This window comes from Lipomyces doorenjongii (assembly GCF_038497915.1).
Source record: "Lipomyces doorenjongii strain NRRL Y-27504 unplaced genomic scaffold V1508scaffold_7, whole genome shotgun sequence".
Lineage (NCBI taxonomy): Eukaryota > Fungi > Ascomycota > Lipomycetes > Lipomycetales > Lipomycetaceae > Lipomyces > Lipomyces doorenjongii.
In genome coordinates, this window is record NW_027118074.1 from 317,500 (window position 1) to 339,979 (window position 22,480).

General features: G+C 47.5%; 8 protein-coding genes across 8 annotated transcripts; 3 read left to right on the forward strand and 5 right to left on the reverse strand.

Moving 5' to 3' along the window:
* Positions 1-103: 103 nt before the first annotated feature.
* V1508DRAFT_451585 (uncharacterized protein) lies at positions 104-1,656 on the reverse strand (the record flags this gene model as incomplete). The annotated part of the gene is made up of 3 exons (XM_066942506.1): positions 104-982; positions 1,036-1,437; positions 1,497-1,656. The coding sequence occupies 3 exons, from the start codon at positions 1,654-1,656 to the stop codon at positions 183-185; spliced, it is 1,362 nt and encodes a 453-aa protein (XP_066797925.1). The 3' UTR covers positions 104-182.
* A 555-nt stretch (positions 1,657-2,211) lies between these two features.
* Positions 2,212-4,097, reverse strand: V1508DRAFT_411634 (uncharacterized protein). The gene has a single exon (XM_066939496.1). It carries the CDS (start codon positions 3,775-3,777, stop codon positions 2,383-2,385), a length of 1,395 nt encoding a protein of 464 aa, XP_066797926.1. The 5' UTR covers positions 3,778-4,097; the 3' UTR covers positions 2,212-2,382.
* A 219-nt stretch (positions 4,098-4,316) lies between these two features.
* On the reverse strand, positions 4,317-7,498 carry V1508DRAFT_366001 (WD40-repeat-containing domain protein). Its single transcript, XM_066937348.1, has 3 exons — positions 6,740-7,498; positions 6,541-6,676; positions 4,317-6,482 (listed from the first exon to the last, which is right to left on the reverse strand). The coding sequence occupies exons 1-3, from the start codon at positions 7,329-7,331 to the stop codon at positions 4,607-4,609; spliced, it is 2,604 nt and encodes an 867-aa protein (XP_066797927.1). The 5' UTR covers positions 7,332-7,498; the 3' UTR covers positions 4,317-4,606.
* Positions 7,499-7,671: 173 nt separating this feature from the next.
* V1508DRAFT_411638 (Sucrase/ferredoxin-like-domain-containing protein) lies at positions 7,672-9,183 on the reverse strand. The gene is made up of 5 exons (XM_066939497.1): positions 8,717-9,183; positions 8,580-8,662; positions 8,266-8,522; positions 8,031-8,207; positions 7,672-7,978 (listed from the first exon to the last, which is right to left on the reverse strand). Exons 1-5 carry the CDS (start codon positions 9,030-9,032, stop codon positions 7,870-7,872), a joined length of 942 nt encoding a protein of 313 aa, XP_066797928.1. The 5' UTR covers positions 9,033-9,183; the 3' UTR covers positions 7,672-7,869.
* A 128-nt stretch (positions 9,184-9,311) lies between these two features.
* V1508DRAFT_265481 (uncharacterized protein) lies at positions 9,312-11,614 on the forward strand. The gene is made up of 2 exons (XM_066936461.1): positions 9,312-9,768; positions 9,814-11,614. The coding sequence occupies exons 1-2, from the start codon at positions 9,429-9,431 to the stop codon at positions 11,316-11,318; spliced, it is 1,845 nt and encodes a 614-aa protein (XP_066797929.1). The 5' UTR covers positions 9,312-9,428; the 3' UTR covers positions 11,319-11,614.
* A 1,448-nt stretch (positions 11,615-13,062) lies between these two features.
* V1508DRAFT_411646 (uncharacterized protein) lies at positions 13,063-17,031 on the forward strand. The gene is made up of 3 exons (XM_066939498.1): positions 13,063-13,858; positions 13,925-14,381; positions 14,432-17,031. Exons 1-3 carry the CDS (start codon positions 13,224-13,226, stop codon positions 16,781-16,783), a joined length of 3,444 nt encoding a protein of 1,147 aa, XP_066797930.1. The 5' UTR covers positions 13,063-13,223; the 3' UTR covers positions 16,784-17,031.
* Positions 17,032-17,250: 219 nt separating this feature from the next.
* V1508DRAFT_411648 (pyridoxal phosphate-dependent transferase) lies at positions 17,251-19,429 on the forward strand. The gene is made up of 3 exons (XM_066939499.1): positions 17,251-17,837; positions 17,902-18,719; positions 18,774-19,429. The coding sequence occupies exons 1-3, from the start codon at positions 17,358-17,360 to the stop codon at positions 19,027-19,029; spliced, it is 1,554 nt and encodes a 517-aa protein (XP_066797931.1). The 5' UTR covers positions 17,251-17,357; the 3' UTR covers positions 19,030-19,429.
* On the reverse strand, positions 19,313-21,457 carry V1508DRAFT_411649 (ubiquitin 3 binding protein But2 C-terminal domain-containing protein). The gene has a single exon (XM_066939500.1). It carries the CDS (start codon positions 21,205-21,207, stop codon positions 19,651-19,653), a length of 1,557 nt encoding a protein of 518 aa, XP_066797932.1. The 5' UTR covers positions 21,208-21,457; the 3' UTR covers positions 19,313-19,650.
* Between the last annotated feature and the right edge of the window lie 1,023 nt (positions 21,458-22,480).

A 22,480-nucleotide genomic window follows, 5' to 3' on the forward strand; every position in this document is an offset into this window, starting at 1 on the left:
TTCATTCTTCCTAGAGAATGCTGACTACAAGTCTACCATCATTTGTATAGTCGTGTATATGAATGATTATTATTGCAATTGTACTACAGATACGATACTATTGTGTGAGCTAAGTTGAACCATGCTATATATATTCTTCCTCCTAACAGACTCATGACCAACACGACGTCCAATTTTGTGTCTCAGACGACTTCAGTGAAGTGAATCGGATCCAAGATATCCTGTCGCTCTTCGCCCCAGAAGCTCTTCTCGAAACCGTTGAATGGCTGGATACTTATCTCTGTATCAGTAAGAGGTTCCGACGAATCGACTAGCTGCAACCCTACTAATGGACAGCTTGTCTTCCCCGACTTCAACGTCCGATAGGCAACAGATTCATGGACGGATTCATTTGTCACATACTCTCCTTCAAACATAGTAATTCTTCTAAAGTTGCCAGTGATAACGCGTTTAAAAAAGCCTTTAGATGTAGCTTTCTTCTGATTCACGTACTTGTTTACCGTGCGTGTCTTCTTGCCCAATAACAGGTAAAGCTTGCCCTGGATCCCTCCATAATTATTGCAGATAGGCCCCAGGTACCAAATAGGCTGCCTCCCTGTGGTCCGTTCCACCGGGACTGGCTGATTTGCACGCCTATCGTCCGACCCGGCATAATTCATTTTTCCGTCCCGTTCAGTGTGACCAGCCATGACGTCAATGTGCAAATAATTTGTGTCGAAGCTCAACAAACTCTCACATTCAGAGACCATCCAAATCAACGTGCCGTCTGAAAGTACATTCGGACTATCGTCTCTTGATTTCAATAAATTGGAACCTTTGACCGTATAACTCATATCGCCTCCGCCAATGTTAACGTGTGTACCGTTAAACCAGACTTGCTTGAACTTTTGAGGGTCGTGGTTGCTTGTAAAAAACCAGAGAGTCGGTTCGAATGGCTTTCGGTTCTCGTCCAGCGAAAGTGCGTGAAACGCATGCTCAACATCTAGTGTATGAGTGATTAGCCTAGTTTAAGGATCATTTCATAAAATTTCGTACTGCTGCTCAAGCTCAAGTTAAGAAATTCATATCTGTGACTCTGAAACGGGACTACTCTGGGAATTCCCAATGCTCCGACTGTATCAAAGCAGCCAATAACTTTCACTGTAATCAAGCCCGGCGCAATCAATGTATTATGTTCAATCAAACTAGATTGCGTCTCCTGAAGTTCCGTGTTTTCGTTGAATGGCCCTTCGGTATACAACTTGAAGATATCAACAAACTCGGACATGCCAGGTTTCTTCAAAATGCCAAAGTCTGCAATAAATCCACTGACAGCACGAACAAGGTATGCACCTCTGGAAAACCCAAAGAAGAATAACTCATCGCCAATTTCAAAGTTATACGATATGAAACTGTATACGTCCTTAATATGCTCCACAATGCCCCATCCGAACACGCCTTAAATTCCTAATAGTTAGCTGAGACGCGACAAATACTAAATTGTTCCCACACTGTACCTGCGAATAAATTTCTGAGCGACTTGAAGGGTCCAATTTCTGTGCCTAGACCTGGATGGTAATAAACTATCTGAGAAATCGCCGGCGAAGTTTTATCTCGATCGTCTTTGGTGTTTATTGCCCTCGACAGTCGGGCTACATTGCTTGGATTCTGGCCCATATCTGACAGAGAGTTCTGCCACGTCCCTGTACCAAGTTTGAAGTCAGTACATGTTTATTCTCTTGAAGAAATGGCGTGATTTTGGCAGTTGAGGCAGCGTAATTTCTTTACCGTCACACAGAATAATTATTCGCTTCGGTGGCATTATTAGTGAGACTTGGATGTATTAATAACTAGTAACCAGTTTTTGCACGGAATACTTGAGAAATCACAGTAAATGATGACACTGCAAACCATGATGCCCCAGCAAGACTTAGTGTTAGTATATTTATGTTCCAAGTCTTGGGTCGTGTGATCTGACATGGTGCTTAAGCGCGCGCGTAGACCCTTTCCGCAAACGGCTATTCAAAAGCACAAAGTTATCGCCGGTCCTTACCTCAGTCGCGCGTACTCTTTCAGGGATCACGTATGCAATTTCACGATATATACTATCAAAGTTGTAATCCCCCTCGACATCTAAAGCAGCATAGAGCTTCATTTGATTGTGGACCAGCGCACAGTGTGTGCTGTTGAATTAAGGGGTTTGGCTTCTTGTAAATGCCAGAGAGCAACGTTCTCTGGCCCGATTTATAGTAGTATGACCGAATTCCAATAATCATTATCGATCAAATATTATCAACCGTTAACCATAATAAATTACATACTTCTAGCACTGGTATTCAACAAAAAAACCTTCTTTCCAAACAACCAAGCTTTATTCCTATAAGTACGTACGCAGATGTATTATTATTTTGAGAGTGTCAATGTGTAAGTAGCTGTCCTCACAGCCGTAGTAGTCACTTCAACCGTAGTCCTGAATGGGAAATCCAAATAAGTTCTTGTGACTACCACGCTTGTTGGGAACGTAGTCGTATAAACGCTTCTGACGACGGAGAGTGAGGGATTCGCTGACGAGCGAGCAGTTGCTGAAGCGTCTGAAGATACGCTTGAAGTCCTCGTGGGAGATGAAAGAGATCTGGAAGCCGATGATTGCGTCATCGTTACAGTTGAGAATGACGACAGTGCTCTTGTGCTACTAGCACTTGATGATGACAACGTAGAGGCTGTAGCGGAAGTGGCCGGGGAATTTGCAGCAGATGTGATGGACGGACTTCCGGAGACCACGGAGCTGCTAGCACTGACTGCACTCGGGCGAGCTCCAACTAACGAACTGGTACCTGTAGTTGACGGCACAACCGAGCTACTGGCACCACCCGCAGCAGTACTGTTGCTGCTGTTCTGATGCTTTCTGGTTCCGACGCCAACACCCACCCCGACACCAACACCAATCGCAATCGCTACGATCAGAGCTATTATTATTACCCATTTCCACTTAATGCTTTTCTTTTTATATGTGACGGCTTTCTCTGATATCGCCACCGGAACCTTTCCCGTGTTAGCAGCGCCGTTCCTCACACCAGGCATCGGCTTCGTGGTTCCCTTCCCAATAGCGGCTGCTGCTATCGGAGCAGAATCAACTTCAACTGCAGCACCAACAAACCCTGCCTTCTCGGACATCGTTGATCCATTACTTTCTGGCACAGCTGTGCGGTTGGTTGACACGTCTGATGCGGTCATTGCTGGCCGTGTTGAGTCGAAGGTCTCCAGAACAACTTCCTCTGAAGCGGCAGCAGACGAAACATCTGCAGAGGGAACAACAGCAGCAGCGGGAATAGTCTCTGTCGATGCTCTCGAGGAATAACCGTCGTCCACCGCATCTACATAACTGTCCGTCTCGTTTGCAGAATGGTCCGCGCCACTAGCAGACGTGAAAAAGCTGGTCGTACTCGCTGTCGGAGAAGGCGGTCCAATCTCTAGATCGCTGTTATATTCGGCTACAGGAGCGGCATAGACTGTTCGTCGTGCAGTGGCAGGCGGTGGCATGACGTCTTTTCCTCTGGCCCCAACAGTGGCTGGCGTGACTGTGCTCCCGGAGACAGTTGACGATATAGACGGAGTACCGGACACACGTCGTGGGTTGACGAGAACCTGTGTGGGTCGCGTTCCGATGAGCGAGGCAGCGGTGGCCGTCTGGACTTCGTTGGTGCTCTCGATGGACTCGGCAGGGACGAGAAAGTCGCCTTCGTCGATGTCCCGGTCGGATGTCATTGACGCGGTGCTAGAGGAATGCTTATGTGCCATGCTGCAGTAGCTCAACGCCCAATACTACTAGTGTTATTATCGCAGTGGTGACCAAAAAATGCGTAGCAGGGTGGCCAGGCTGTTTGGATGACTTGAACCAAGCGGCCTTGCAGCTAAAGATATATGTGTCGGGTCGCGGTCGAACAAGGAACCTGGCTGAGCGAGCTCTTAATGGCAACACCGGCGCAAGGTTACTGAGCAAGTGAGAATAATTGTGAGAGTTGGACGTGTGATGTTGTGCTGCTGGTTAGAAATGATACTCACTGGTCGAGAAGTGATTATTTTGTTGTGGCCAGCGCCGCTTTGGCTCTAGGCGAAAAACTCTAAACCAAACTCCGAGCAAAACTTTCGAGCCCAATTCGGCGTCGTAACATTGAATGAGCACAAAAAGAGGAAATGTGCCTGGCACGAGCGCGGCGTCTCCACTTCTAATTTAATTTGGGCCAAACTCGGTCAGAGCATACGATGGAATATATAAACTGTCACATTTAGTGATGTATATGATCAATCTATATAAATATGCAGAGGCCATACGACGAGCCCAATGCATAATGCATATTATTAATGAATTTTCGCTTCTACGCCCCCTACCTATTAGTACCTAAGATTCTAAGGACCATTCATTTCATTATTCAGGGTTTCAGGGTTAACTTGCCACCAAGGTCGCTCATCGATAATTCCAAAACTGTCCAACGCCAGGTCGAAACGAAAAATTGAAAGACTCAATCCACGCCAATAAACATGCCGAAATGAAATCCAAGGAATAATAAGGAAATAAAACATACAAACTCTCTATATACAATCCAATTTACCATTTCTCGTACATTACTCACTTAATAATCCTACACTTCTTCAAAGTCTCCCCGTTTTCTGTGCCCACGCCGAAGTCCTCAATGTAAAGGATGCCCTTACGGTCGACGATGATCAGCTTTTGGCCATTGGGTGAAAATGTCATCGAAGCCGCCTCGCTTATCTTATTCGCATTCGTGACATCAACAACAGCCACAACACGGCGGTGCTCGGCCTCTACCCGCACGAAATGTGTCAGGAACACAGTTCCGTTTCGAGACAAGAACGCCGCAGAGTTCGCACGAGGCGACACAGCGACCTGATGAATAGCTGTCCCGACTTCGTGAAAGCGCGTGACCATTTTCGGCTGCAAGAGACCGCCACTGCTGCTACTGCCTCCGCTGCTGGACGTAACAGGTGGTATAGGCTGTGCGAACATCCGGTTACTGAACACACTATTAGCACTGCCAGATGCTGTAGTACTATTGACATCATATTCATCGTCATCATCCTGAGGGAAGCTTTGGAAGCCGCCATTTCCTAACGAATTTTGGCTGCTGACACTATGTGTCCGATTGAAAAACGCCGGAGGTTCTGTGGAAGTTACTGACAGTGGTGTAGAGACCGTGAGCGGTGGAGTTTGCGATGGGATCTTGGTATCGACTATGATTGGATAGGCATTATTGGCGACTGATGCTATGGCCATCAATCGGTTTCCAGGGAAAAATCTCATGCATGTGATGCCCTCTGATTCAAAAGACGTGTCAAGTCGACGAGAAGACCGGATGACAAGTCGTGGATTAGCAGGGTCGTGTAAATTAATAACCATAAATCGAGACTCTAGGATAGTGCTGCAGCTCAATAGTTTGCCATCGTTCGAGAAGGAGAGCGTATTGATAGGGTCTCTGTATGGCATATCGATCTGTACGGACTTTATCGGGGTTTGAGAAAGGCCCATCAAGTGACCAAGATTGTGTAAAATGATGACTGGTAACTCTGTGTTGGACACTGGATCCTTTGAAGTCACAGCGCAAGCAAGTAAAACTCCATCAGGCGATATCGCAATACACCGAATGGGATGGGCCGAGATCTCTGTGTACACCGGAGCACCATTCCTATCCAAATCGTGAACTCGGAGAACGCCATGGGTACCAGCAATTGCAAGAAACCGGTTAGACATTGCCGCCATAGTTTGCGCCCAACTCATCGTTCGCACTTTGTCATTTGGATCCCTTCGCGTGCAAGCATCAAGAGATGGTCCGTATTCTCCAGACGACTTTCCGACACATACTAACGTTGGGTTAGACCCTAGCTTGTACGATGTTGGAATGGTGAACACTTCCCATCTCTTGTCTGCCACTAGAGCTAATCGCCGGACATCCGGTGAAATAGCCGTTGCCTCGAAAACTTTTCCTCGTGGAATGACCGAAAACCCTTTGTTTGACTGTGTTGCATATCGCACATCTTTCCGATAAATAGGATAATTTTCTGCAAAATGTTTCTCGCGAGCCTCGTCCTCGGGGCTGAGCATAATAGGCGCGAAGTCCACACTGGCATTCACTGACCACGGCTCTATAGCAGCCTGGAATCCGGTGGCCTTGTATTGCAGGAGCGATGTAGATGGTTGCGATTGGAGGGATGATGGAGGAGTAAATGACGATGACGCAAGGCTGCTTTCGTGATCATCGGTTCGCGACCTCGAGCCGTGATGAGATCCATCACTTGAAGATGCGTTAAATGTCTGTCGAGCAACAGTGGAGAAGAGGCTGACAAGATTCATCTTCGGTGATGGCGGAGCTCCGCCGACAGTGCTTGATGGTCGCCTATCCGAACCAGAATGTCGTCCTTCGATCAGTTCATTGATTGAGGACTGGCCACTAACTGTGGAAGATACGCGTCTTAGTGAGTCACTGTCACTGATCGTGGGTTAGAACAAAACCTCTTACAACCACATATTATACAAACTGAGCATACCCGGATCCTACATTGTCCACATTTTCCGGATTTCCACTGTCAATCCGCAACCGCGACAGGGGTGGCCTTCGCGGTGAGTTACGACGATCAGTAGAATGAATTTTAGGTACCGTGGCTTCCGGACGGTAGATGTCGACTTATATGCCAATTAGTTTCCAGAACTGGCAAGCGCATCAATACGTTAATATATAATACATACCTTCCTGCTCTGCCTCCTCGTCGCTTCCAATCTCCTCCGGAATCGGCAATCCTAGCTCCTTCCGCTTGTCCATCACAATACCATAAATATTCCTTAAAGGAACGACTGGACTCTTCAATTCCGTAGAATTTCCACAATTTGGACACACTTTGAGCTGCAAATTTGGTAGTCGCGATCTTGCCCATTGCTCTGACGCCACACATCCACAGGACAGTACGGAGAAGTCATTAGATGGAATACCATACTTCGCGATGGGACAATGCAGCTCCTCCAAAATGGCATCCAAAAATTGAGTCCAACTATCTATCGCAGCTGTTGACGACGACGACGATGGCGAGGATTCCCTGGGATGCGGCAGCTTAGATTGAAATGATGTCGTGGATGTAGCTGATGGATGCGACGTCATTCTCAGTGTCTCGCTGTCGTGTGGCCCGCTGCTCTGGACTGAACTCATACTCAGCGCTGACGTGCCGCTTCCAGTCCCGTTCGGTGCGCTAGATATAGGCTTCGACAAAGCCGGGTCTTCTAGAGGAACAGGCGGCGACGGCGCGGACGGCGCGAAAAACTCCGTCGGTGAGACGATTGGCGCCATCCGTGCTCGTAGAAGGCAAGGAGAGGACTAGCTGCCAAGCCGGATGGAAATGTCGGGACTGTAAACAGACCGATCAAGTACTGGAGCGGTCCCTGTGACGTTCGCCGGAAGTGGGATTTAGTTGCGTTGTGGTGGATTCAAACACTTGCCAGGATCGTGATAGGGAGTTAGTAGGTAGTCAGCTCTGCGTCGGAGAGTTTGTAAGTTCCCGTTGCACGCACTCCCTGTGCGCCAATTAGAGTTTGTGTCAGTCCGACACTTTCATATGCAGAACACAGGGCCTATGCCAATTTTTCAGGTTTACTCACTTAAAGCGGTATGCATTGGAATAGCTCGATAAATACTGCAATGAATTCATATATCAACGACCTATCACTATATACCAATAATAGCTTAGTCGATGGGCGGCATGAAATGGGAATTTAAGTCTAATTACAGTGTAATCTATGCAATCTAGCTATCTACAAAAATTCAATTAGTCTATGTAATTCAAAACAAATCGCACCAACCAAAACCGACGAGGAACTCATATAATTTTTCACGATTTTACCATAAGTTCTCCGCGACATAGCTCCCGAATGATTCGTCCACCCTCGATAGTTTCTTTCACAATACCCTGCACATGCTCAGGATTTACAAGGCCATACCTATTACTAATAAGTAATCCGCATATATCGTGCTAATAAATATCAAATTTACCAAATAGAGGACCCGTCACCCCGGAAGTATATAATATTCCCCGCGTACGCATGCCCTCCTACGTGCGACACCAACGTGATGCGGATTCCTTGTCTTGTCAGTGGATCATAAAGCAGGCCTTTACTTCCCAGGACTTGTTCAAACTCGGCTTGCAACATTGGACCCGCAATTCCGCATCTACGATAAAAGTTGTTAGCGAAATGGCTAGCACCGCTGACTCTAGTCATCAGCTCACCGAGCATCACGCGCAGTATGTGCACAAATCGCAACGATAGGCAATTCTTCGCGAAATATATCGATCTCGTTCTCTACACCCTCGCCCTCATGTGAGCGGCTGGGTATCAAAAATCTTTTAATAAATGCTTCTCCTTTCGAGTATGGAATACGAGGAAAATAAAGACCGTCTGGATACATATATAATGACCATGACTGATCTTCCGGTGGATTCGCTGGTGAGAGAGCTGTGCTTGTAATCATGAAATTAAAATCTGGCTATAATTGATGCGTAAGTACTGCAAACGTTAACAACTGTACAGATCTACAACTCACGTCCCGTCTTATACCTTGTCGCTCCAATTCTCGTAACTTGGCCTGGAATGAATTACGCTCGAATTCCGTCCGACTCGGCCACTCTACCATTGTTTAGCAATCATCTGATGTGACCCAAGTATTACACGCAAAATTACCAGAATGACCAGATGAAACAAGCAAATGCCTCCTGATTAACGGTACGGTCCCATTTAAAGCGGAGCCCGTCTTGACTGGCTTGTCCGCGGGAAACTCCGGCCGGCAATAAGTACAACCAGTGTCGAACTCCGGGGGAGGACATTTGTCTACAAATACTGAGTCCACGTGAGAATCCCAATTGCCCCTTGTATGCGAAAATAATCGTCTTGAAGTAAATGACAATATCGGGTTCCCGAGATTTCCTGCTGAAGGATACCTGAGAACAGAGCGGCTAACCGAACCAAAGCAACACCTTATCCTCCATGATCTGAACATTTCTGCTGTTAAATTGCTCACAAATAGATTTATATATCTCTCCTCTAAATCTAATGCTGAAACAACTATATCTCTCCTCAATCGTTCATGCTGACGACCTGTTTACTGACAACAAGGTCGAAGAATATCGAGCTTTGGCAAACGAACATTTATAGGCCCGAAGGTTAGGCGAGAAGGTGGGGCTAGTGTAGGTTCAACCGGCTGTGCGTTCCGTATCTCCGTGCAACAGTTTGGGTGTGCTACGTAACCCTTGAATACCGATATTTGTTGACTATCTCACGCTCACAGCAGACCCGGTCATTTTAGGCAACTGAGGATTAATCAAACTCCGGTGTGTGTTAACTCTCCCGCAAATTTACGCCTGGTACTGACACTGCGTTTGACGGTATCAAAGCGATGAACTATTTGAGAGATTTATTGTATAATTCCGGCACGGTCCGTGAGGAGAGGAAGTCGCCTGCTAATGCGGCCACGACAGCCAGATCCCAAGCGGATCGGAAAATGAGTGCACAAGTAGGCACGAAATTGCAAGATGCGGAAGGCACTACTCGAGGAGATCTTTTAGCGCTGCTTGATGCCAACAAGGTTTATTATTCTCAAGATTTGGAAAATCCTCGCGACGATTCACAGGAATGGGGGGTTCCATCCCGGTTTACACAAGAAGCACATGTTTCCAAGATCGATGAGACTAAACAGGGCGATCAGAGCGATTTACGATCGCCCGGAGCTGGAAGAAGTATGTTACTGCAAGTACTTATTAGGCTACGCTAATCGAATTCAGTGCTAAATAACATAGCCGCCTACGCCCCCCAGTTACCGCTGGAGTCTGAACATCTACCTCCGCGAACGCCATCCCCCCCAAGGGATGTGTTGCCGGTGAGTCTTGCTCAGCAGGACAGGGATCCGCTCAAGTATGAACTGACTACACCATCGCCTAAGCCTCCCAAGAAGAAGTACGAGTCGCCAGTTCTCATGGAGGCTGTAACTATACTGTCTGAGCAACTTTCACCGCCTGGAAATAAGATAACGGATAGATGGCAATTAATGTCCGAGTACAGAAATCTAGACGTGAGACTCATGAGATTAGAGGCTATGGAAGCTGTAATGAGAATTCAAATTCAGACTATGGCTCCGAGTGGTATCGGTGTCATCCAAGAAGAAGAAGACGATTCCGCCTGGGAGGACGAAGAGGATGATGGGCTTGAGAGTCATGAAACGGATTGTAGTCCGAAATATGGGGATGACGGAGAGAATTTCAATATCGATGAACACAGTACTGTTCTAGCGGATGGACAGGATGCCAGCTATGACGACTCCACAAAGTCGATTGATGAATCCCTCGTTATCATGTCGACTCTGTTGCCACTGGGTATGGCACCTCTGGATTCTTTGAGCTACGGCTCCAAGACTGTACAGCCTGGAGATGTGAATGAAGAGAGGAGTATAGTTCTTGAACAAGGTCAATGTGACTGGCAATACCAAGCTGAGATGGATGAATCTGCTGATTTTCTACGTAGTAACCTGAAGCCAGGGTTCTGTGATCCGTTTGACGACGAAGATAATCATTCAGACATTATTGATGACCAGAGATCATTACAGGCTCGTCGCCCAGACTATATCAATTCTCAACCAACAGTACACTGGCCGGTCAATACATTAGATGACGTCGATGATCGTAGTAATCAAGAAAATCGGAGAGCCACAGATTATATGAAGGACAACAGTCGCCGACAGCATCGACGGCAACGAAGTGTATTGTCAATTGACCCATTTCAGTTTCTTCGCGATGACTTCGACTATTTAAAGAAGGACAACCATTTATTACCGACAGCATATTCTGACAGCACTGAGTGTGGACAATCACAATCAATAGCAAACCAAGTCAGCGAACATGTGGAGACCAGTCAAGACGCTATGGCAAATGATCTGAATGATAAAGTCGCACGGGATATTATGGAAATGCTTGATGTGACTGTAGATGAAGATCTTTTACAGTCTCGTCGAAAGTACAGACCGGAATCTTCAGATCCAGTTGAGTATGATAATTCTCAGCGGAGGGATGCGAGGCGATACTGTTCTCAAACTCGAAGCGACAGATCGGCATCTACAATCTCGACTGTGTCTATGTCTACCCCTCGGAAAAGCTCTTGCAAAGGTTCCAGAAGCGTCTGTCGTCGTAAGGGACTACATGTTCGTTTCAATGAATTTGCTGAAGTGCGTGTTATAAGCGACACTGACGAGCGTACCCGTCGTGATAAAGAGAGCGGCAGGAATTGGGATCAGTAGCGATCGATTGAATCCACGCGGGGCAATATGTTGCTATCATCGCATGACAATTAATGGCTGGCCAAAGACAGATATCAACGATAAAGCTGTATGATGTGGACTATTAGGTTTAGCATTGTATGTCTGGTGTTCGCTGCGTTGCAAACTGTTATGTTGTGGAGCCTGCGTAAAAGCTGATATTTCTTCTGTGATTTGTCGTGATAAGACCTATATGAACTTTGTTTTACTACTGCTGTTGTTAACCTGTCACCGCTTATGCTGAGTTTATTAGATTGTACTTGATAGACGAAATAGAAATATATAATTATATAGTTATATGAGGCTCAGATCAGTTGCCGTTAATGACTGTGCAAACTGACAATGTCTACATAGATTTAGTTGTTCGAGAGGCATTCAGTGCGGAAGCCAAAGTAGCACATATTAGGTCTTATTGGCGCGGTCCAGGCCTTGGCATGTAGTATGCTAATGCCTTTTGCTCGTTCAGGGAGGCAGAGAAGTCTCTCACAGGACCGGAGCCGAGTGCAGAAGTCGCTGGCCCATGAACGATTGGATTGTAAGCATCCGAATGGTACATCCTTGGCATTAACTACAAAAATCGACGCTACTCGCATCACCACGGGCAAGTGGAATATCTCAGTGTCAGATGCCCAATTGCACGATGCAAGCCTCGATCCATGTATCACACACGCGGACATGTCAGATTACCGCTGCAGAGCTTTGGACCCACGCGCATCGAAATTGCTTGCGGCATGGACCCGGATTCTGGCCAACGTGGGGGCTACAACGTTGATGGCGTTTCCTTCGCACTGATCAGCTACAATTCTTACGTCAGGGTTTCCAATTCACGTGAGTGGGCTAGGGTTTCAAGAGGTCGGGGTTTGTACTGATCCGGCCTGATAAAGAATCGAGGCTTACGAAGCGAATTAAGGTTTGATTTTGGCCGTTACTTGTAATTCAGTCTCTTTCGCGCGATTAGGGTTTGATATTACCCCGACTTTAATTTCATTGGCTTTGATGACTCCTAATGAGCCGAATTCTTCCCGAAGTAGTAGACGGAATATAGTGTTGGAAAACTGTGATTCTCGAGCAGATCGGGTTGCTTACGGGGAAGTGATCCGATGACGTTGATAAGATTGTGGTTGACATGCGCACCCCCGCATTGGAATATACTTAAAAGAGTTTAACTAGTTGGGACCACTCAGCAAATTAATGCGTGGAAGGTCTCCACAGGTTACTGACTTGATCCTCGTAAACGAAATCTGAGCCCGCCAAATAAATTGCCCAGATTCTCATTCCCGTATTTGCCACTCGCTGTGCGTAAGTTTGTGCTATAATATAATGATTCGCTCTAGATTCGATCTAATTAATGCTCCGCCACGATGCTGCATCAAGGTTTGTGCGCGGCATAAGCAGATTTCTTTTCAGTCACAACTCACAACATAAGTGTATCACATTTACTCGATTGCCAAGATCTGCACCACTGCCTTTCAAAGAAAGAGCCTGCCAGCGTCTTCTGGCACTTGCCTACAGCAGCTGTCCCCTTATTTTGTTCCACTGCACTCCGGCACTGGAAGCCGATCAGCATGTAAGTAGAAAATGGAGAGTTTAAGCGTGACGAAGGTGGCAGCAGGCAGGGCCAGAATATCGAGGGTCCGGGCAAGAGAGTTGTGCGGCGCAGTCGGGGGCCACCTACTGCATCGGGAATGGCTCGACGCATAATCACCGTTCATGAGATGACTTGCGGTGATCTTAAAGCTGCTTCGTCCCCGCGTTGCTCAGCTGTTGCTGGCAATCTAGTCTCAACCCTTACCTGACAGTTCTTCCTTTCGCGGTGGTCGCCCACGAACGAAGGTCCTTTTACTTGTCACTTTCCTTCCAAAGTACTCGATCTCTGCGTTTAATTGAATGGTCGACGTATCGTCCTCTTCCGAAGCGAATGATCCTCCTGAATCTTCGTCTGGTATATGTGGCTCTACCCAGTCCACTCAAGAATCAGAAGCTATAGATAAGCCTCCGCCGCTCCCCCCGACGGCATATGAAAACCATCCTTATCACCATCTTCACCATGCTTCACACCATGCTTCAAGCGCGCCTCCTCACACGGTCCAGCCTGAAGTCTTGGCTTGCTTGTTCCAGTCTGACCTCGAGAAAGGTCTCACTGCCTCGGTTGCAGCAACGCGTCTTGAGACCGACGGCAAGAACGTCCTCGAAAACGATGATGGTGTCTCCGTACTCAGCATACTCGTGAGACAGGTGTCTAATTCCCTGACTTTGGTTTTAATTCTCGCTATGTCACTGTCGTACGGTACAAAAGACTGGATTGAGGGCGGCGTCATCACTGCCGTCATCTCGCTCAATATCGTCATCGGTTTCGTCCAGGACTATAAAGCCGATAAGACCATGCAGTCTTTGTTGTCACTTTCCGCTCCTGTCGCGACTGTCATCCGTGACGGTCAACTCGTAAAGGTGTCGTCACAGGACATTGTTGTCGGTGATATCGTCAAGATCAAGGTCGGTGATGTTGTCCCCGCTGACTTAAGGTATGCTTAATATGCGATGACTCTCGCCCGTATTTCATTGCTAACTCTCTATCTATTATTGTAAAGAATCTTCGACGGTATGAACATAGAGTGCGATGAAGCCCTTCTTACCGGTGAATCCTTGGCAGTAGCAAAGACTCCTGCACTAACCTTCGATGACCCTGCAATCCCCATCGGCGACCGCACAAACATTTGCTACTCTTCCTCTACCGTCAGCAAAGGTCGCGGTGTTGGTATCGTAGTCGGTACTGGAATGCGTACCGAGGTGGGTCGGATTGCCAAAATGTTGAAAGCCAATCAAGGGTCAATCAAGGTTGCCTCTAGCGACGACAGCAGCTCTGTGTCTTCCCTGTCTTCGAAGAACTCGTGGTCTTATAAACAGCATTGGAGCAAGTTCAAGTATTCATTGAAGAACTCACTTGGTCTCATCGGGACCCCTCTCCAAGTCAAGCTGTCAAAGTTTGCGATCGTCTTATTCGCTGTTGCGTTGATATTGGCCATTATCGTCTTCAGTGCAAGCCGAGTAAGTCCCTTTCATGCTGTTGTGGTGATTTCAAACTAATAGTATACAAGTGGATGGTTGATAATGACGTACTGATATATGGTATTTGCGTTGCTGTCGCGGTAATTCCCGAATCGCTTATTGCGGTCTTGACCATCACACTATCCGTCGCTACAAAGGCGATGGCCAATGGCCACGTACTTGTTCGGAAGATGCAGGCCCTCGAAGCCTTAGGTGGTGTAACTGATATCTGTTCCGACAAGACTGGTACTCTTACGCAAGGCAAAATGATCACTCGTCACGTGTGGATTCCAGACCTGGGTGACAAGCAGACAATCTCAGTTAGCGGTACGACAAATTCATTTTCTCCACAGTCTGGCTATCTCGAAATCGGTGGTCAACGCGTTAGTCCGGCTGATGTAATCAACTGCAACAGCGTTGATACTCTCGTCATGTTTTTGAACGCTATTGGACTCTGCAATCTTGCAAAAGTCGAGTGTAAAAAACCATCCTTGGATGTATCCACCACCAATGAAAAATCTGGCGATCACGTTTCCCGCAATCGCTCGAACACACAGTTAGCTCAGACACAGGCTTTGGAATGGGTGGGCTACGGTGAACCCACTGACATTAGCTTGCAAGTGTTCGCTATGCGCTTCGACAGCGGCCGCGAAGAGCTCCAGGAGCGGGGCTGGAAATTGGTGGCAGAGCATCCTTTCGATTCCTCGATCAAACGCATGAGCGTGATTTATGAGTCTCCATCCGGCAAGCGCATTGTGTTCAGCAAGGGCGCTTTCGAAGCTCTTTCGAATTCGCTTGATGCTGCCAGCTATACTACCGAAGAAGTTCACGGTCGTGTTAATTCGATGGCTCAAGATGGTCTTCGTGTTCTCTGCGTCGCCTATAGACTCCTACCTCCCGAACCTGATATCGATGTGAACAAGAGAGAGTCCGTCGAATCTGTTCTTAAATTTCTTGGTCTTGCAGGATTGTACGATCCTCCTCGTCTCGAGACACATGGAGCTGTTTTAAAATCCAAGGTGGCAGGCATCAGGGTTCACATGTTGACCGGTGACCATCCCGGAACTGCGCGCGCTATCGCATACGAGACAGGTATTCTGTCTGATACAGTCTCACTGGCCTCACAGTCTCATGCGGTCACGGTTGCTGCTGATTTTGATGCCATGTCAGATGCTGAAGTCGACGCTCTACCTGAACTTCCTCTCGTTATCGCTCGTTGCACCCCGACCACCAAGGTCCGCATGGTTGAAGCTCTCCACAGACGCAAAGCGTTCTGCGTCATGACCGGCGACGGCGTCAACGACTCTCCGGCTCTGAAACGAGCCGACGTCGGCATAGCCATGGGTCTCAACGGCTCGGACGTCGCAAAAGAATCTAGTGACATAGTGTTGACCGACGACGATTTTGCCAGTATTATCCGCGCCATAGAGGAAGGCCGTCGACTCTTTGATAATATTCAGAAATTTTTGGTCCATTTGTTGATTTCAAACATCTCGCAGGTAATCTTGTTACTTTGCGGATTGGCATTCAAAGATGCCAATGGCGTCTCAGTGTTCCCGCTTTCCCCTCTGGAGATTCTCTGGGCAAATATGATCACTTCGTCCTTCCTTGCGATGGGTCTTGGTATGGAGGAAGCTCAGCCTGATATCATGCACCGTCCTCCACGTGATCTGAAAGTCGGTGTATTCACTTGGGAGGTTATTACCGATAAAATGATCTATGGTACCACAATGGGCATCCTTTGTCTAGCCTCCTTTGTTATCGTCATTTTTGTTGGTAATGGCGGCGATCTTGGCGAAGACTGTAATCATGGTTACAACGACACGTGTGGACCGGTCTTCCATGCTCGCGCCTCATCATTTGCGGTACTTTCCTTCCTTCTTCTGCTGACTGCTTGGGAAGTCAAACATTTCGGCCGTTCGCTCTTCAATCTAGACCCGATTCGTCATCCGGGAACGTTCTCCGTCTTTCCCGCTCTGTACTACAACAAGTTCTTATTTTGGGCGGTCATCGGTGGCTTCCTCGGCACGTTCCCGGTCATCTACATCCCAGTTGTCAACAAAGACGTATTCAAGCATCTCGGCCTTAGCTGGGAATGGGGCGTCGTTGCTGGCGCTTGTGTCATCTATATAGTTGTCGTGGAAAGTTGGAAAGCCATCAAGCGTCGCACGGGCTTGTGGTCTGGCAAGTTGACACTAACTCAGGAGGTCATGCATGCGGTCGAACACGGCGCAACTGCAGCGTCGGTGTCAGTTGTTAGTACCTTGTCGTCCACGCCCAGTTCGTCTCATGGTGGATACATTGTGGATGTGGGATCGCAAGAAGTGCCCAAGCTCGTCGATGAGAATAAGGAGAATATCGAGTTGGTGAATGTGCGCACTCGTCAGCTTCCTAACAAGTGACTATTTGCCCTTCTTTTTTGGTGGCGACGCTGATTATTTCTCTTGTGATTGATTGATCAATTAATTGAGTGATTGAATGCTTGACTGAAGTAATTGACATCTTGAACGTGACAGGATTTGGATTTGATTTGTTGAGGATGGTATACCTTTCACGTTGAAAGATATTATCTCCGATGTGCTGACTTTGGAATGTAGATGGTATATTATATTCGTGAGATACTTTTTAAGTCGAGAAATATATTTTTGGAAAATTCATTATGACATCAATTTGAAAAATTTCGACTAGACAGCTGGATATTTGACATTTGTGCCGCTGTAAAATGCTACCCGACAGCTGTTTACGCCATAATTGGCGCATAACCAACCGAAGATAATAAGCCGCAGCTACAATTAAACTCAGTTGGTTATCTCTCTGTTTGTGAGAGTTCCTGCAACTTTAAATTTCATCATGGCAGATAACCGCAGGGGGGCGTGACTCTTCCACGGTAAATCCGGATCTAATTTCTAGAAGCCCGCGGTTTCCTCGCCGCAAAATTATCCCTATCAGCAGCACACGATTAATAGCATTGTCCAAATGGTTCCTCCACCGCACAATGCCGACATTGAAACCGCTGAGATTTCTGACTCGTTGCCGGCCGCGATCAAGCCAGTGGTGGCCGCGATTGAGTCGCACACCGAGTCGAAGCCTGAGGCGCTCGATCTTTCGCACCATCTCTCCATAGAGTCCGTAATCCGACAGAAATCTCTGCTCAAAGTATCCAGCTCCTATCTTGCGCGTGATCCAGAGCTATTATCGCTTGCCGCGGGATTACCCTCGCCATCTTTGTTCCCGATTGAGAAGATCACTGCTACAGTCCCGATAGCGAAACACGAGTCTGCCAGAAATGGATTGTGGAAGAACGATGGCCTGCTGCCTGATACGCGCCGGGAACTACAGAAGGAGAAAGATAGTAACCTCAAAGGACAATCGGACTATGATTTATCCGGAGCGCTGCAGTATGAGCAGGGTACTGGTGCGAAGCAATTGTTGAAGTTCTTGAAAGAGCATACGGAGGTATGATTTGACCCTTGTGCGCAGTACGTTGCGATCTTTTTACAGAGAGCTTATATGGCTGTAGATCGTTCATAATCCTCAGTATAGAGATTGGGATTGCATTATGTCCGGAGGAAACACTCATGCCATGGAAACCGTTTTTCGGATGCTCATTAATCCCGGTGATTACATAATCGTAGAAGAATTTGTATTCCCGGAAACTGCGGAAGGGCTCAAGCCTCTCCGAGCGAAAATGATCGGCATCCAAATGGACGAGGAAGGTATGCGATCTGATTCGCTACGCCAACTTCTCGAAGCATGGGACGAAACTGCTCGAGGCGGTAAGAGGCCCGGTGTCCTATACGTCGTTCCTACAGGCCAAAACCCAACCGGCGCAACCATGAGCGTGCAACGGAGGAAAGAGATCTACGACTTGTGCGTAATGTATGATCTTATTATTATCGAAGATGATCCATATTACTTCCTCCAAATGTCGGATTACGTCCCCGGCGCTGATCCAACTGTCGTCCACGTTCCCAAGTCCAATGACGAGTTTCTCTCGACGTTACTCCCATCGATGCTTGGTATAGACACGCAAGGTCGAGTGCTAAGGCTCGATTCCTTTTCCAAGGTCGCCGCGCCCGGACTGCGATGTGGCTGGATCACTGGCAGCGACCGATTCATTGAACGCTTACTTCGTCATAACGAGGTGGGCTTACAATTTCCATCAGGTGTATCTATGGCTGTCCTGCATAGCATGTTGACCGAAGCGTGGGGCCAGGATGGATATCTTGATTGGTTGGTGAATTTGAGAGCGGAGTATACCAGTCGACGAAACGCTCTTCTGGATGCCATGGACAAATATTTACCACGCGAAGTTTGCGATTGGGTTGTTCCTAGCGCGTAAGTACTGTACACCGGTCCATGTCTTGTCCTACGTTATTAATGTTGAGATAGTGGCATGTTCGTATGGCTCCACGTCGACCACACCAAACACCCTCGCAAAGACAATGGCATAGAAGCAGTTGAAATGGAACTCTTCGAAGCTGGTATCGACAACAAAGTCCTGATACTGCCTGGGGCGTGGTTCAAAGTCAGCCCGGAAGCCCGCGATGTGTTCTTCCGTGCGACATTCGCGTCTGTGAGTGCCGAGGATATGACGTTAGCTGTGGAACGATTCGGTGAGGTTCTCAGAAAGAGTTTTGGATTGTAGGATTAGATGATCTATAGCTAGAAACGTAGAGAACACGCCTCAGCATTTTGACTTCGGCATACAACACATGTATGGTCGTAGTCTTTAGTAGCATCAATGACATTAAGGCCAATGAGAGTGCTATACGTTTGACGTCATCAGAGGTACTTTTGCACACATCGGATCTAGTTTTGGAATAGCCTTCTCTAATGCTGGTCCAGAGGGACTCGTAAGCGTGGGAGAAGTGCTGGGATAATCATATATAAGGATTCAGGCAGGCGCCTGTGTCTATCACATAGAATAACTGAAACTGAAATTCTGAGCATATCAAATGGTAACTTCCTAAGCATGAATCAAACAATGATTGAATGGACCTGAAGATAATGCAATGACAATGATTCATTGATCCCTTCTTTCCTTAAATGACAATTACTGTTGGACACTGTTAACTCCAGAATAAATACACACCTCACATTTTTTTGCTAACAATAAACAAAATCAATTACCGGCTAGTAAGAAAATTCAATATCACTGTTTGACTTAGTAAAATCGAGCCGCACTTAAATTTGGGTCCAGTGACGTGACATCAAGGCTTGGCGGTAAAAATATCTCGGTCACTGAAGCGCGAGGTAATTAATTAATTTAGGCCAACAAGAGGTAGTTAAAACCAGTCAATGGGTTCCAGGTCTGGAACCAGGAGACCTCGTCCTTTGAGCCCTCGCCGACAAGCTCAAACTGCTGCTTCTCTCCGAATTTGCACTGCACGCTTGAGTGTGTGAAGACACCGTTGGTAGCGTCGAAAGTGCCTACAAAGCTGCCGCGCGCAGGACGGCTGTTCCAAGAGAGCGTGGACTCGTCAATGACAGTTTTGAGAGCATAGACGTTGACTTTCTTGGAGCCAGTGATGGTGCTTGGGAATGAACCCTTGGACGGAGCAGTCCAGAGCAAGTGGCAAGACGATACCTCATTGGAAGACAATGGCGGGATGTCAAAAGAGACAAAGGTGATGACATCGGAGCCGGCGGTATCCCGGACAACAGTGCCGGTAAATTGGGTACCAAAGACCTTGGATGGTTCAGCCTCCTTAGCGGGGATCAAGAGATTAGGAGGCAGAAGCGACACGGTGGCTTTCGCAACATTTTCAACGACAGTGGTCTTCGAATGAGTAGCGGTAGTAGCAGTTTCGGAAGCGGTGGTGGAGGGGCAAGATGAAGGGGTGCTGACGAAAGTGTAGTACAAATCAGCGCCAATACCGTTGCCGTTGCATATCGTCTCGGGGTTAGTAGAAGCCCAATAGACTTGATAACCCTTGTCGGTCTTGCAAGCCATAGCATTAGCCTGGCCGTTCAATAGAACAGAATTGCCACTTAGAGACCAGGTAACGTACACGTCCTGAATTGGAGGGGTATTTGCATACTTGATCTCTCGGGTGGTCGCGTCGACGTAGATGACCTGGTTGGTACCGTATATCTTCAAGTAGCCTCCATCAATGTAGGTGGTAATATCCTGTTCTGCACCAAAGTAGATGTTCCCATCACTATTGATGGACAAGGGCGAGTACTGAATATCGGAACCAGAGTGGACAGCTACGACATCGAATGGTTTGCTGACTTCGGAGCAACCGGAGGAGGAGATGACCGCAGCCGAGGTTGTAGTGGTGGTGCTAGTGACTGACGATGTCTCTGAGGTCAGTTCTGCAACATATGAGTAGACGGTGCCGGCGCCGATGCCTTCGACACCGATGCCGCAGATATTGGTCAAATTGGACCCATCGGCAGCCCAGTAGAATTGGTATCCAGAGGTGATTGGGCAAGCAATACCGTTGGCCTCATTATCGAGCTCCAGGTAGATGCTGCCTAGGTCCCAGGTCTTGGTAATTGCACCACATGGTGGCTCCAAGGAGTACTTGACAGCGTAGGTGAATGGGTCCACGTAGACGATGTTGTTGGAACCCTCGACTTTGAGATAACCATCTTCGATGTAGAAAGTCAAATTGGAATTGAAGGCGACGTAGATATTTCCGTCGTTTTTCTTCGTCGCGAGACTGGCGAAGTGGATGGGAGAGGTAGAGTGAGTGGTGATGACGCTAAACGGTTTGGAGGTTGCGCGGGGCTGCAAAGGACGAGCGCCGACGATGAAAGAAAATCCGATCAGAAGCACGATAGTAGTCCAGAAAGAATTCATGACCAGCATTTTCATATGGTGCAAATATTGATGAAGGACACGATTTGGGCGATCGAGTCCATTTATAAAGCAGAAGAGGGACTGTACGGCGGAGAGTGAGAGCAGTCCACCTGGGTTACGAGATAAAAATAGGCCATGACAGCTCGAAAGGGCATATCGTCAACACTCGTGGAGTTGTAAGTAGCCAGCAGTGAATCCGGGGAGTTACAGTCAAATGTTTGTAGGTACTGCGCGCTGGTAGAGGTCATCAGACGACCAACCTGGTACCGCAATGAAGGTGTAGCTTGGCCCACGCAATTATGACATTTCTTAAAGCTGCAGCCGCACTATACAAGGTTCACGCCCCGCTGTAAACCCTATTAGACCCACGCTAAGGTTAGACAACCCCAACCCGAACTGAATTGCATACAATACAGAGCCCAACTGACATTTGCATCCTCGGCACATGCGAGTTTGCATTATTTTCGAGTTGATGGCTGCTGACGGCCTCACAGCTAGAAGTGAATTTGTTATACAGCTGAGAGCCGGGCAAGTTGCAAGCAGCGAATTCCCACTGGATCCGGTGGACAATCCACGGAAATGCCCGCAACAGAACTATCTGCGATCATTTAAAGTACGTCAAGCGAGACAAACCCAGGAGCACTCTATAACACCTACTTGTACAGTGTATAAATGACGCAGTTGTTACTGCCAGTAATTCATTATAGTCAATGGACGAATACTTTTATTTCTCATTGGAGCATAAGTGCCGTTGATGTCTAGCCGTTCTATTTGCTGGACAGTGCGATGGCACTTCGAACAGACTTTAGTGCCTGAAAGACAAACTAAACTTTCCAAAGTAGCTCGACAAACTCTAATTTTCGAGTAGACAAGATCTAAATCTGTTGCTCCTGGACACGTGTCCGCAGCGCAGACACATACTTGCCACCAACTATTCCCACGATAAAATACCTGTAACAGCGAACAGCTGGCGGTCTTGACATCATGCTCGAGAACGCGCTGTGGTCGTGTTCAATCCGAACTTTCGTATCGAACTGCATTTTGGCTTCTCCTCAGCAACACCAGGGGACTACGCTGTCAAAACTGCTCGATTATCTTCCAGCTCGAAGATGAAGAGCAGACGCCTGAGCGCGACCGAGAGCCCGTAAGCTGCTCAATGCGACGTCTATTTCAAGCCACCTTTAGAGTTCAGATGCTCAAAGACTTAGTCGTGGCGCTCGCGCACACTTATGCACGAAAAATGGTGAACCTCACTAAGCAAGTGCCTGGTCGATTCTCAATTGTCTCC

Bases quoted from the DNA above. Each gene is read 5' to 3' on its own strand.
- V1508DRAFT_411634 (XM_066939496.1), bottom strand. From the start codon at position 3,777: ATGGCACATAAGCATTCCTCTAGCACCGCGTCAATGACATCCGACCGG.
- V1508DRAFT_411638 (XM_066939497.1), bottom strand. From the start codon at position 9,032: ATGTTCAGATCATGGAGGATAAGGTGTTGCTTTGGTTCGGTTAGCCGC. The intron at 8,208-8,265 runs GTGAGCTGATGA...CTTTTATCGTAG, and splicing joins CATACTGCGCGTGATGCTCG to ATGCGGAATTGCGGGTCCAA. The intron at 7,979-8,030 runs GTAAATTTGATA...TATTAGTAATAG, and splicing joins GGTGACGGGTCCTCTATTTG to GTATGGCCTTGTAAATCCTG.
- V1508DRAFT_411649 (XM_066939500.1), bottom strand. From the start codon at position 21,207: ATGAAAATGCTGGTCATGAATTCTTTCTGGACTACTATCGTGCTTCTG.
- V1508DRAFT_411648 (XM_066939499.1), top strand. From the start codon at position 17,358: ATGGTTCCTCCACCGCACAATGCCGACATTGAAACCGCTGAGATTTCT. The intron at 17,838-17,901 runs GTATGATTTGAC...ATATGGCTGTAG, and splicing joins TCTTGAAAGAGCATACGGAG to ATCGTTCATAATCCTCAGTA. The intron at 18,720-18,773 runs GTAAGTACTGTA...ATGTTGAGATAG, and splicing joins GATTGGGTTGTTCCTAGCGC to TGGCATGTTCGTATGGCTCC.
- V1508DRAFT_366001 (XM_066937348.1), bottom strand. From the start codon at position 7,331: ATGGCGCCAATCGTCTCACCGACGGAGTTTTTCGCGCCGTCCGCGCCG. The intron at 6,677-6,739 runs GTATGTATTATA...TTGGCATATAAG, and splicing joins CGAGGAGGCAGAGCAGGAAG to TCGACATCTACCGTCCGGAA. The intron at 6,483-6,540 runs GTATGCTCAGTT...ACCCACGATCAG, and splicing joins GTGGACAATGTAGGATCCGG to TGACAGTGACTCACTAAGAC.
- V1508DRAFT_411646 (XM_066939498.1), top strand. From the start codon at position 13,224: ATGGTCGACGTATCGTCCTCTTCCGAAGCGAATGATCCTCCTGAATCT. The intron at 13,859-13,924 runs GTATGCTTAATA...ATTATTGTAAAG, and splicing joins GTTGTCCCCGCTGACTTAAG to AATCTTCGACGGTATGAACA. The intron at 14,382-14,431 runs GTAAGTCCCTTT...ATAGTATACAAG, and splicing joins TCGTCTTCAGTGCAAGCCGA to TGGATGGTTGATAATGACGT.
- V1508DRAFT_265481 (XM_066936461.1), top strand. From the start codon at position 9,429: ATGAACTATTTGAGAGATTTATTGTATAATTCCGGCACGGTCCGTGAG. The intron at 9,769-9,813 runs GTATGTTACTGC...AATCGAATTCAG, and splicing joins ATCGCCCGGAGCTGGAAGAA to TGCTAAATAACATAGCCGCC.